Source organism: Eubalaena glacialis, chromosome 9, assembly GCF_028564815.1.
Source record: "Eubalaena glacialis isolate mEubGla1 chromosome 9, mEubGla1.1.hap2.+ XY, whole genome shotgun sequence".
NCBI classification, from domain to species: Eukaryota; Metazoa; Chordata; class Mammalia; order Artiodactyla; family Balaenidae; genus Eubalaena; species Eubalaena glacialis.
The window spans coordinates 35,314,769-35,327,614 of NC_083724.1; the positions used below are offsets into that span (position 1 = coordinate 35,314,769).

A 12,846-nucleotide genomic window follows, 5' to 3' on the forward strand; every position below is an offset into this window, starting at 1 on the left:
TGAAAAATCAAAACACTGACTGGAAAAGGTCATTATGACTGGGCTCAGCAGGAGTCATTGATACATGATGTCATTTCAGAAACAAGCAAGCCAAGGTCGTGAGCCCCCTGGACAGAGTCAAACTACCCTTTGCGGCCCATCACCACCCTCCTTCACAGATATGAAGTCTCCCAAGAGGACACCAGGGTCTGAGCCAGGACTGGCTCCATTTTACCCTTTCTTTGCTCAGCCTGAATCTAGAGGAATGTGATTTTAGAGCCTGTGCCATTCAGCAGGTCATTAAGGAAGGCCCTCAGTCCTCCCATGTGCATGTCCCTTAGATGCTCTTTTCACCTCTTCCCCTCTCCCAGGTCTGTCTCTGCCTCTTCTCACACTCCTCAGCCCAGAAACACCCGCCTCCCCTTTCGGCCCTGTCTCCAGCTCCTACTACCTTCTCTCTTCCTTCCTTTCTCCTCCAAGCTTTTGGAAGAGTTGTGGGCTCTGTCTCCAAATCTTCGGCTCCCATTAGCTTCTTCTTCCTCTCGCTAGCATTAACATCATCGCATGTACCAAGCACAGGACCAAGGGCTTTCCCTGCATCATCCCTCTTAATCCCAACAGCAACCCATCTGAAATGGATGCTATTATTATCCCCTTGTACAGAGGAGGAAACGGGCTCAGACAGGCTGGGTCACTGGCTTCAGTAAAGCAGTGGCAGATCCCATTATTGAACCCTCTGCAATGCCCTGGCCAAAGTCACCCATGACTCCTGCCAATCATGGTGGCCCTTTCCCAGTCCTCTTCCCCTCTGTCTCTCTGCACCAGCTGGCATTGCCAATCTCTCTCCTCCCTTGGCTCTTGGGAACCAGTTTTTCCCGCTCTTTCTTTCCTCTTCACAGGGTGGGTCCCCCTGGATTTCATCTCTGGAGCTTCACTTTTCTCATGATAGAAAGTCTTCCAAGGGAAACTCTGAGTCCTCTTAATTCCAGGTCCACTGGAGAGCATCTTGCCCACCCCCTCATTGCTCAAGGTCACTCTAAGTGGGTGGCAGAGCTGGGGCTGGAGCCAGGTGTCCTAATCTCCAGGTCAGCCCATTACTCAGAGCTGCCACTACCTACTCTTAGTTTTTGTGGTTTTTTTGCTGAGCAGCAGGAAGCAGCCCAACCCTGGAGGAGGGAGAAAGTGTGAGACACTGATAAGGTGGGGCGGAGGCTATTTTTAGAGGACACTGGCTTTCCACTTAGGCTGGGAGGAACTTAAGAGCCAGGATCTTCTAAAACGTGGGTTTGCAAGACTGGCTCATTAAATAGAATTGACACATCTAAGTGACAGCACTCCTTGCTTTCACTCTCTGCCTGTTTCTTGTGTGGCTCGAATTGATGAGAACCTTACTATTTGTCTCCATTTCCTCTTAATTCTGTGAGGCTTTAAGATGGCTTTGGAAAAAATATATGATAGAAAGTAAAGTAGAAGCAAAAATGAAACTTCAAGATGAGGGCGCTATTGTCTGAGCAAGGGAAAGTCCTGGACAGCAGCAGACCAAAGAACAGGGGGTGTTGAACAGATCCCCAAGACCTGCCTGAGCAGCAGGAAGTGTCAGGAAAGACATGAGAAGGGCTGGTGGAGACTCTGCCTGGCATGTCCAGCAGCGCGTGACCTTGAGCAGGGGGCTCTGCAGCCCCTCGCCAGGAACAAAATGTTTGTCGCCACTGGGTGAAAAATGGGAATTTTTTGGGTGCCCCCGCTGAGGGCCCAGAACCTGGATTAGGGTCTGGTTTTGTGATTCGTACAGGGAAAAGCTTAGGCCAGGTAATCTGCAAGAGTTTGAGAGGGTCAAGGTCAAGGCTAGAAGAGATGGGGAGGGGGTGTGCCTGCAGAGCTCCGAGGCAGCATCACAGACACCAAATAGACGGGGAAACAGAGGCCAGGGAGCGGCTGGACTGGAGCCTCTAGCCCTGCTCAGTTCATTGGGTCTAAAGCTGTTTGACTCACAAGCTTCTTTGCGAAGGTGATGGCTGCCACCCAGCACAGATGCCCATAATCACCGTGGAGCGCGCTTCCTGGGTGTGTACTGCCCAGGCTTTCCGAGGGTCCTACTGGGTCTTAGTATAAGATCCGAGTCAGAGGGACCGCCGAAGTCTCCGGTCTCCGCAATCCTTCCGGATATGCGCGGCTGTGCCCCCAGCGTCTCAGGCCCAGAGCCGGTGAACAGGTGGCGGGAGCGCCGGCGGTCAAGAGCGCGCCCTGCTGCTCTCACGGCCCTGGCCACGAGCTCCATCGCGGGAACCAAACCCCGCTCCTACAAATGGGGAAACCGAGGCCCAGGGAAGGGAGGCGGCTTGTCAAGTCCACCCAGTGAGTTGGAGATAGCCAGGGAACTCCATAGCCAGGGAACTCCTGCCTCCAGGCTCTTCCCCTCTTCTTTCCACCTCTGCGCGAAAGGCGCGTTACGGTGGTGCTTTAAACCTTGTCATCCCACGCAGTTTGGGAAAGTTTTCTTGCCGCAAACAGGCGCAGCGCGAACCCGGGTATCACGTTCACTTGCGAAAATGCGTCCCCACTCCCACGTCCACTCTCTCTGCAGCCGGCGGGGAGGCCGCGCCTGAGTGCCGCGCTCGGCGGCACCTGTACCCAACAGAGCGCCCGGGGCGCCTAGCCACGGCGCGCTGGAGTCAAGCGCGCAGCGGGAACGCCGGCCCCGCCATGACCCCCGCCCTCGGCGCTGCTCCTCGAGAGCCCCCAGGTCCTTCTCCCGTTTACAGACGCGGCGCCGGAGTCCAGAGAGAAGGGCGCCCTGGCCGGGGCCACGCGCGCCGAGTGGCGCGGATGCGAGCGCCCGGTTCCGGACCCCGAGACCCGGGCTCCCCAGCCCCGGAGGCAACCCGAGGCGGCGGCTATTTATAGAGGGAGCCACGCTCAGTCCCTCTTGGCGGCGGCGGCGACAGCTGAATATTTTGCCCAGATATGGCTGGGGCCCCGGCGCGGGGGCAGGGAGCCCCGCGAGCGCGAGGGGGACCCCTGGCCGGTGGGACGCTTACCGGTCAGTGGAGCCGCGGGGGCTGGCGCGGGCGCGGGCGCGGGCGGCGGCGGGACGAGCGCGGGCGGCCGGCGGGAGGGCGCGGGCGGCAGGCGGGCGAGGGGAGCGCGGGGCTGGAAGAGCTCCCGGGCGGCCGCGAGCGGGCGGGCGCTGTGGGCTCCGGGGGTGGGAGCCAGGGGCGGGCCCGGCTCTGCGCTGTCACCGCGCCTCGCCCCGCCCACCCAGCTCGCCTTCCTTACCTCTCCCTCCACTCGGGGGCGCCGGGGCGCAGCGCACAGTCCCCTGACGGGGAGAGACGCCCGCAAGGGGAAGCGCGGGGCAGGGACCCTGGCCGCCCCGAAGCTTGGGTCCGCGGCCGAGTGGGTGCGCGTCGCCTCCTGTCTGCGTCTAGGTTTCCCCACTTGTACCAGGTAGAGTTATCTGGAAAAAGGTGGGAGGATTTTTATTCCTGCGTGGTCTAAGATGTAAGAATCGGTAGGTCCTTGGATGGAGCAAAGCCAGCCACGCGGTTGCTGCACCTTTACCTCCTTTGATTGAAGCAACGACCCATCCGGTCTTATCAGCAGCCCAGCTAGGTCTGGTTTGAGCCGAAGCTTTAGTCACGATCATTTTGTGAACATGCAGTTCCAACAGAGGCAAAGGCATTCCTTCTATACTGGAAGAATAGAGTATCCAAAATACGACTTAAAATAACCGAAACCACCCCAAAAGCCCCACCTTTTTTTTCCTTCCAGTTTTATTGAGATATGATTGACATACAGCACTGTATAAGTTCAAGGTGCACAGCATAATGATTTGATTTACATACATCATGAAGTGATGATCACAGTAAGTTTAGTGAACATCCATCATCTCACATAGATACAAAATTAAAGAAAAAAATGTTTCTTGTGATGAGAACTCAGCATTTACTCTCTTAAAAAACTTTCATATATAACATACAGCAGTGTTAATTATATTTATCATGTACGTTTTATCCCTAGCACTTATTTATCTTACAATTGGAAGTCTGTACTTTTTGACTGCCTTCATCCAATCTTCCCCACAAACAAAAATGTGATCTTCTTTTCTATGAGCTTGTTTTTGAAGTATAATTGACCTACAACACAACCTACAACATGTTAATTCCTTTTGCACAACATAGTCGTTAGATATTTCTATACATTTCAACCTGATCACCATAAGTCTAATTACAACATGTTACCATACAAAGATATTACATAGTTATTGACTAAATTCTCCACAGTGTACATTTCATACCCTTGACTTAGTTTGCAACTGGAAGTTTGTACCTCTTAATCTCCCTCATCTATTTCTTTCCTCGCTCCAACCCCCTCCTCTCTGGCAACCACCTGTTTGTTCTCTGTCTATAACTCCATTCCTGTTTTATGTTTGTTCATTTGTTTTGCTTTTTTAGATTCCACATATAAGTGAAATCATGCAGTATTTGTCTTTCTCTGTCTGACTTATTTCGCTTAGCATAATACCCTCTAAATCCATCCATGCTGTCGCAAATGGCAAGATTTCATTCTTCTTTGTGGCCGAGTAATATTCCATTGTGTTTATGTACATCTTCTTTATCCATTCGTCTGTTGATGGGCACTTAGGTTGCTTCCATATCTTGGCTATTGTAAATAATGCTGCAATGAACATAAGGGTGCATATATCTTTTCAAATTAGTGTTTTTGTTTTCTTTGGCTAAATACCCAGGAGTGGAATTGCTGGATCGTATGTTAGTTCTATTTTTAATTTTTTTGAGGAATCTCCATACTGTTTTCCATAGTGGCTGCACCAACTTACATTGTTACTAACGCTGTACTAGGGTTCCCTTTTCTCCACATCCTCACCAACACTTATTTCTTGTCTTTTTGATGATGGCCATTCTGACAGGTATAAGGTGATATCTCATTGTGGTTTTGATTTGCATTTCCCTGATTAATGATGTTGAGCATCTTTTCATATGCCTATTGGCCATCTGTATGTCTTCCTTGGGGAAAAATATCTATTCAGATCTTCTGCCCTTTTTTTAATCGTTTTTTTAAAATGTTGAGTTGTATGAGTTCTTTGTATATTTTGGATATTAACGCCTAACTGGATATATCATTTGCAAATATCTTCTCCCATTCTGTAGGTGGCCTTTTTGTTTTGTTGATAAGTTTCCTTCACTGTGCAAATCTTTTTAGTTTGATGTAGTACCATTTGTTTATTTTTGCTTTTGTTTCCAAAAGCCCCACTTTCTTAAAAGGCTAATGTTTTCCAGAACAAACCACTTAAACCCAAACAGAAACTTTAAGTGTTTTAATTTTAAAAATGGCTCATAAAAAGGAATTTGTGTGGACAGAAAATAAGGTGTCTTTGGATTATTATAGGATAGTTTCTGGTGGGATAGACCCTATTAATATAAACTTTTTAATATTGGTGTACAGATGACTAATGAGAAACACCTTTTTAAAATCTTGTTTCCATGCAAATGTACTCCTACATTACAAAACCCTCATGGCTATATGAGAATATTCTTCTCAAGGGGCATGTGCAATATATTTTAAAATAATGCAATGATTTAATATTTCAGATTTAAAATTTTAAGCCCTTTTGTTGTGGAATCAAACATTTAAGAAAAGGGCATACAACATAACTGTGCAGGTTTAAGAATTTTTATCATGAGAACACCTGCTGCAACCACCAAGTTAAGAAACAACACTGCCAGCAGCCCAGAAGCCAACCTGTGCCCTTCTGGGTCGTCACAACTCCCTCCTGAAGTTGACCGCTTTCTTGACTCTTACGGTAATCACTTCCTAGCTTGCCTCTTTCCTCCATAGTTTATCTTCATTTGCGAAACTTTATGTTGTGAGATTAATCCGTGTTGGTTCACGTGACTGTAGTTTGTTTACTCTCGTTGCCGTAGAGGTTTCCATTGCATGAATATATCACAGTGTTTAGAAACATACATTTTACTATTAATGGACATGTAGGTTGTTTCTGGGTTTTAGCTATTACAAATAGTGCTGCTGTGAACATTCTTTACCAGTATCCTCCTGCACAAGTGCACACATCTTCAACACACTTGGAATTAACAAAAATGGAAACATTTTTGCCATTCTGGCATATGAGTGGTATCTCGCTGAGTTTTGAATTTGCATTTCCCTGTGTCCTAATGGGTTGAGCACCTTTTCATGTTGACTGGCCAGTTGGATTTCCTCTTCTGTGAAGTGTTTGTTCAAACGTATTGCCCATTTTGCTTCTGGATACTCTTTTGTTTATTGAATATATGTAATCTATTATTTTCTCTCTCTCTCTATATATATATGTATGTGTGTACATATATATCCTCCAATCTGTGCTTTGCCTTTTCACCTTCATAATAACGTCTTTGATGAACAGGTGTTCTTCATTTTAATCTTGTCTAGTACAGTTGACCCTCGAACAACACAGATTTGAACAGTGCAAGTCCACTTATAGGTGGATTTTCTTCAATAGAAAATACTACAGTACTGCACCATCTCTGGATGGTTGAATCTGAAGATGTGGAACCACAGACACAGAGGAACTGCATATAGGAGGGCTGACTGTGAAGTTACATGGGGATTTTCCACAGCAGGGAGGGTTGGCGCCCCTAAATGCCCTCCCCCCACCCTGTTCAAGGGTCAACTGTATATCAATCTTTTCCTTTATTGTTAGCACTTTGTGCATCCAGTTTAAGACATCTTTCCTGCTCCTGGATTATAAAGGTATTTTCCTGGGTTATCTTCCTACCGTGGCCGTTCACGTTTAGGCTTTCAGTCCACCTGGACTTGACTTTTGAATATGGTATGAGGTGGGGGGCAAGTCTCTCTGTCAAACTGTCCCAGCACCAGATTAACTTTTCAGTTACATCAACAACTAATTGCTTTATTTTAAAAAGTAACAGAAACACTCCTAAAGTTAGTGAAGTACAAACCACTTCTTATCTGTGGACAATTTGAAGATTTTTGGGTTTTTTTTGTTGTTGTTGTTATTAGGGAAAGAAACCATTATAAAAAAACATTTACACTACTTTATTTCACTTAAACATTTGTGTGTCAGGATATTTTTACTTTATCATAAATGATTACTTAAATCACTGGCATAAACATTCCTGAATTTTGAATCGCTTTAATTATAAATACTAAATATAAATTTTAAAAAGCTAGAAAGACAATTTCAACACATTTTACATGAAAAACTTAAAACATCTGGTCTTTATTTTCTTCCCGTTCTTACTTTTCCTAGATGTTCTCAAATAAAAATAAGCAAATGACTAAAAATTTTTATCTCTGGCCTGGTCTTCTCCCCTGAAACCCACTCCATATTTCCAATAGTTTATGCGTATCTTCACACAGAGGTCTACTAGCTTAAATTCAGTATATGTTCAAAATCAAAAATTTAGGCTTCCAGTCAAACTGAGTAAGGGGTCACCATCCTAGAGCTCACAAGAGCCGCTTGGGTGCATCTTTTCCCAACGCCACATTCAGTGAGGTCACATTGTTAGCTGGAACGCAACAGCAGTAGGAATATTTACAACATGGGAATCGTCAGACACTACAAATCAAGGCTCACTCCCTGCCTGACCCCCACACACCCACCAGAACCAGCTGTCAAACATTTACCGGGATATGACTGGATAGAGAGATGACTAAGACCCCTCCCTCCCTCAAGGAGCTCACAATCTAGTTGGGGTGACTGGCGCAGACAACTAGTTATATGCTACGAAGCTCAGTGAGATCTGGGCAGCACGAGGGGCATAGTCAAAGTACAGTGCAGGGCTTCCCTGGTGGCGCAGTGGTTGAGAATCTGCCTGCCGATGCAGGGGACATGGGTTCGGGCCCTGGTCTGGGAAGATCCCACATGCCCCGGAGCAACTGGGCCCGTGAGCCACAATTACTGAGCCCGCGCATCTGGAGCCTGTGCTCCACAACAAGAGAGGCCACGATAATGAGAGGCCCACGCAACGCGATGAAGAGTGGCCCCCACTTGCCGCAAGTAGAGAAAGCCCTCGCACAGAAACGAAGACCCAACACAGCCATAAATAAATTAAAAAAAAAAAAAAAAAAAAAAAGTACAGAGCAGTAGGAGGGGCACCAGGGAAGGCTTCATGGACAGCCTGGGAGGTCAGGGAGGATACTGACAAACAAAAATGGTGGGGAGAAAATGAGCTGCAGGCTGAGGGAAAAGAGTAAGAGTGGTCTGGAGGGAAGTGAGGCTTCCTTTAGAGTATCAGTAGTCCTAGATGAACATGCATGGGGTTTGGGAAGGTCCGGTGTGGCTGGCGCAAGGAGTAGTAGACAGGGAGGTTGGGCAGGGAGACTGTAAAGGCCTGCGTTTTCAGTCCAGACTCTCTGGGCAATAAGCCACTCAAGATTTGGGGTGATCTGGGGTGATCAGGACGTGCTGGTTTGCCTGGGCTGTTCCTCCAGCAGCACCACTAGCAATGCTGGTGGGCTAAAGACTCGGGAGAGACTTCACATGGTGTGGTGACCAGCTGCTTTGGGACCCACCACTACTCCAGGGTAGGGTTAAGTCACGGAATTCTCAGTCTAACTGGAGAAGAACCGAGCACCACAAGGAAGACAACATGAATAGAAAGGGAAACTCTTCACCTTAAGATCATAAAGCCTAGAAATGATAAGATAGTCAGTTTTTGAATTGATAAACATCTTTATTCTAATATTATAGTAATTCAAGTGCAATTCTCTTTGAAAAGTCAACTCTGTTAAAACAAAACTTGTTAAATATCTTTCATCAAACCCAAGCATATTCTTTTCAATCCCGCACAGCAGTCAGAGCCATGTAGCAGAGGTAAGATTTTTTTTTTTTTAAGCCTACTACATTTTGTTATTGCTAAAAAAATCTGAATTAGTTGTCAAGGTCTCAGAAGCAGCGATTAATTGACTTTTGAAAGCTCTACCAGATACTCCGACATAAAATCATGAATCCAGATATCTGTGTCTGGCAGTGATGTGTCCACTAAATAGACCACTACTTTCCGGTCCCAAGGGTTAGTGTTTTCTATAACTGTCTGCACCAATGCCACCAGAGGTTTCTTCTCCACATGATTTCGAAACACCATTGAAGCCTCCTCAGACCACTGGCTGCACTTCACTCCTAAGAGAAAGGGAGTTCGCAGATCAGTGAGGGGTCAAATGAGCCTTTCTTTGATCCGTTATAATGGAAAACTAGTCAGTCCCAAAGTAGTTAAACATACCAGCTTAGACTTGCCTAAGTGAAAAACAGATGCTGAACAATCTTACAACAGTCTTGCTTATAGTTTTTCTATTCTGAATGGGGTTATTTCTGTAAACCTTCACCTACAGACACAAATTTCATTTGAGATTTAATGCTGGGCTATAAAATGAAGTTATAATAATGACTGCCCATTTCCGTAAAGCATATGTAGATATAGACTGATGGAGGATGACATATCAGTATCAATGACATTTCTCTTATTTACAGATTTTTTTCCCTGATGAACCAGATATAGTAAAAAAAGAAAAGAAGAAGAAGAAGAATTAATACACTTAACAGTATTTAAAATTACATACATCACCATGGTAAAAGCACTGGATTGAAAGTCTGGAGACTCAGTTACTATTCCCAGCTCTTCCTCTATCAAACGGTATGATCTTGGGGAAACCAGTTGATTTCTCAGGCCTCAGTTTACTTCTTGTAAAATAAAGTGGTTGGACCAGATGAATTTTAAGTCCCATGCATTTCTAAATCCCCATGACTTTTAAACTTGAGAGCTCAAGTTAGAGAATTCTGAATTAGGTTTTAAAACAAAACTGAGACAAGAATATATATTTTTCAAGAAGTATTATTAAACTAACATAAATTAAGTTCACATATGTTAGATTAGATATATAAATTATGCCCCATAGTGATGAAGGTCTGGGAGTTTCACATATAATTTAAAAGACCTTTCGGTGTAGTGAGTGGACTAAATTCTTTTATTACTAAGAATTTCCCATGAGAGAAGCCTAGAACTGTCTATAAGCTGCTGCTTCAGTGACTGTAGCAGAGCCTGAGCCTCCCAGCACCGGCACGAATTCAGTGAAATGAAGTGGCTGTACAGTCCCCTGCACAGGGAGCACCAGTGACTGTGGCCATGAAGCGGGGGTGGGGATGATGGGCCCACGCGATCCTCCCTCACGGAGACTCCTTCACTGGGCTGTTTGATTGTCATGTTTAACAAAATGTGTTGTTAGAAAAACCCGAACGTTAAAAAGTGAAAATGAAAAATGTAACCATTAATTCTGAAGAAACCATTTAGAAGTTTGAGTTCAAAGCAGATCAATGGTAGTCATGCCATGTGTAAGATGCCATTTTTGGTTCATATCTGTCTACCATGGGAGTTTCCTTTGAATTCTAGTAGGAGACACAAAGAAACTGGCAAATACTTCAAAATAAGGCAATCTCTCTCTCTCTCTCTCTTTCTACCTATCTATCTATCTACATATGTATATCTTCAATAAACGCTGTCAATAAGAAGAATTTATATATATAATTTCTCTCATTTCTGGGATCAAGTCAGTTCTGCCACTGCTAAGTGTATGGGGTGAGTGGGGGGTGAGGAATGAGGGTTGCACGTGTGGTCACAACTCGCCATATCCCAGCACAGCGGGACCACACAGTGGGACCTCCAGACAACTGGAGGTGTCGGCATCAAATCATCATTTAAAAATACAAAATAATTTATCTCAACAAAAATAATTTCAGCAAAATAAATGGAAATCCCTCAAATTGGATGGCATCTAACTGTGTTGTGTAGAAAATGGAGTTAAAAAAAACCCTAATCTGGCTAAACAGGGTTTGCTGATGAAAATATTTTCTTCCCTGCGAATGTATTGATGATATGAGATGATATGAGGCCCTCTTGGCCTCCGCACCCTCTGCTCATGGCGACAGCTCTCTGGGTGGAGCTTCAGCTAGGCACCCATGCTACCTACTGGTAGAGGGCACACAGATATCTGCACTGCCTTCACAGAAGATAAAACAAATCTCATCAGACAGTATCATAAAGAAGTACCACTCTACACCTATTAACTCAGCTCCTCAGATTTTATGACAGTCAATAGGCTGGTGTGAGTGTGGTGAAATCACACACTTGTGTGTTGTCAGTTGCAATGCAAATGGAAACTCATTTGGCCATGAAAGTGGTCATAGTCTACGACCCAGGAATGTTTTATAATTGTGAAAGTCCATTACGTAGATGCATTATAATTCCTGCAATAAATTATAAAATATTAATCGTGCAATGTTCTCCTCCTGTTGGTTATTTAAGTTGTCTCATTGTTTCCATTTGTTTGTTTTGGCTAATATATGTAGCTGTGGGTTTTTTTCCTCAATACTACAATAAAAGTGTAAACAACCTAAATGTTCAACAATAGGGAAACAATGATTAAACAGAATATTTTGCAGCTATTAAGAATTGTTATCAGGACCATCAAACAACCACCCAAAAAGTAATAGTGTGAAAGCAGAATGCAATACTGTACCTGTACGAAGATTACAGTTTTAGAAAAATACTCATACATGAAATCAGAGACAGAAAGGAATATGGAAAAACAGAAACAGCAGATATAGTGGAAGGGCATGACCTTGAGAGAGCATTAAAAATTATCAATAGGCCAATGATTCTGTACCCAGGACAAAACGACAATATATACTACTGTTGTGTCATGAGTCCAAATTCCCCAGAAGTTACCTGCTAGTTGAGCTGTGACTGCTTGAAACGGCAGCTTTCGGAACATGTCCACCAGGGGCTGCACTTTTCTTATGTTGACTAATTCGTGCTTGCCATAGTCCAGCTCATACACGGACACCAGTCCATTGGTCAGGATTCCTTTTAAAAGCACCCTGTACCACCTAGACGTGCATTGGAGTAAAAAAGAAGAAAAAAACGCACAAAGTCAACACCTGCTTTAAGGGCAACATTTTTTGATAAAAAGAAAAATTAGTACAAATGTTATTTACTAAAATATAAAACTATGCTGTTGTAGAAGTTTTTAAAGAGACTGCTTCTTCTTTTTCCAAAGGTTACTATTCTCTGCTTTGTCACTGGCTCATTTGATGGAATTTGTTCACGCAATACCCTTTTACAGGCCTCATGGAGCTAATAAAGAAAAACCACCACTAAGCAGGAGGAAACAGTGCCACAGAGGACAATCAGGACAAGGCTAGCAGATCCCTTCACTTTGACGGGGAGACAGGAAATGGCCACACTTTTGGGACAAGGTCCATGTGTGGAAGATGGAAAGAGAGAAGCAAGCGGGACCAGGTATGAAGAATGCATTAATTCAGGGACTTCCAGGCAAGATACCTTAGGGCTATCCAGGTAGCATTTGGACCAAAGGTCTGGAGCTCAGGAGAATGGCTGAAGCAGGAGATACAGATTAGAGTTGGGAGGGGGTAAGGTCATCAAAATAAAGGTAGTTTATGAAGCTATGAGAGAGAATGAGAATGCTTCAGCAGAGAATGTTTGAAAAAAAGTGAAGTGAGGACAGAATCCTGGGAAACACAAAAATTTAAGGCAAAGGAAGATTACCCAGTAAAAGGAGACTGAGGAATAGAAGGTAGGTGGCAGCAGGAGGTCCTGAAAAGAGTGATGCTGCAGAAACCAAGAGACAAGTAGTGTAAAGCATCCCATGTTACAGGGAGGTCAACTAGGATTTAGAGTTAAAAGAAGCCACTGGACTTGGTAATGAGCTCTGTATCTTTAATAAGAATGGTTTCGGGACTTCCCTGGTGGTGTAGTGGTTCAGAATCCACCTGCCAATGCAATGCAGGGGACACGGATTCGATCCCTGGTCCAGGAA

At 44.8% G+C, this 12,846-nt stretch overlaps 2 protein-coding genes across 4 annotated transcripts in view; both read right to left on the reverse strand.

Moving 5' to 3' along the window:
- Positions 1-3,032, reverse strand: part of TMOD1 (tropomodulin 1) — a 102,847-nt gene extending 99,815 nt beyond the window's left edge. For both annotated transcript variants that reach the window (XM_061200212.1, XM_061200211.1), the window contains exon 1: positions 3,018-3,032. The gene's annotated coding sequence lies outside the window, so the exon portion shown is untranslated. The remainder of the gene's footprint in view (positions 1-3,017) is intronic.
- A 5,673-nt stretch (positions 3,033-8,705) lies between these two features.
- Positions 8,706-12,846, reverse strand: part of TDRD7 (tudor domain containing 7) — an 88,038-nt gene continuing 83,897 nt past the window's right edge. For both annotated transcript variants that reach the window (XM_061201119.1, XM_061201118.1), the window contains 2 exons: positions 11,736-11,896; positions 8,706-9,136 (listed from right to left, as the gene is read on the reverse strand). In XM_061201119.1, coding sequence (XP_061057102.1) covers positions 8,916-9,136; positions 11,736-11,896 — 382 coding nt within the window. In that variant the 3' untranslated portion in view covers positions 8,706-8,915. The remainder of the gene's footprint in view (positions 9,137-11,735; positions 11,897-12,846) is intronic.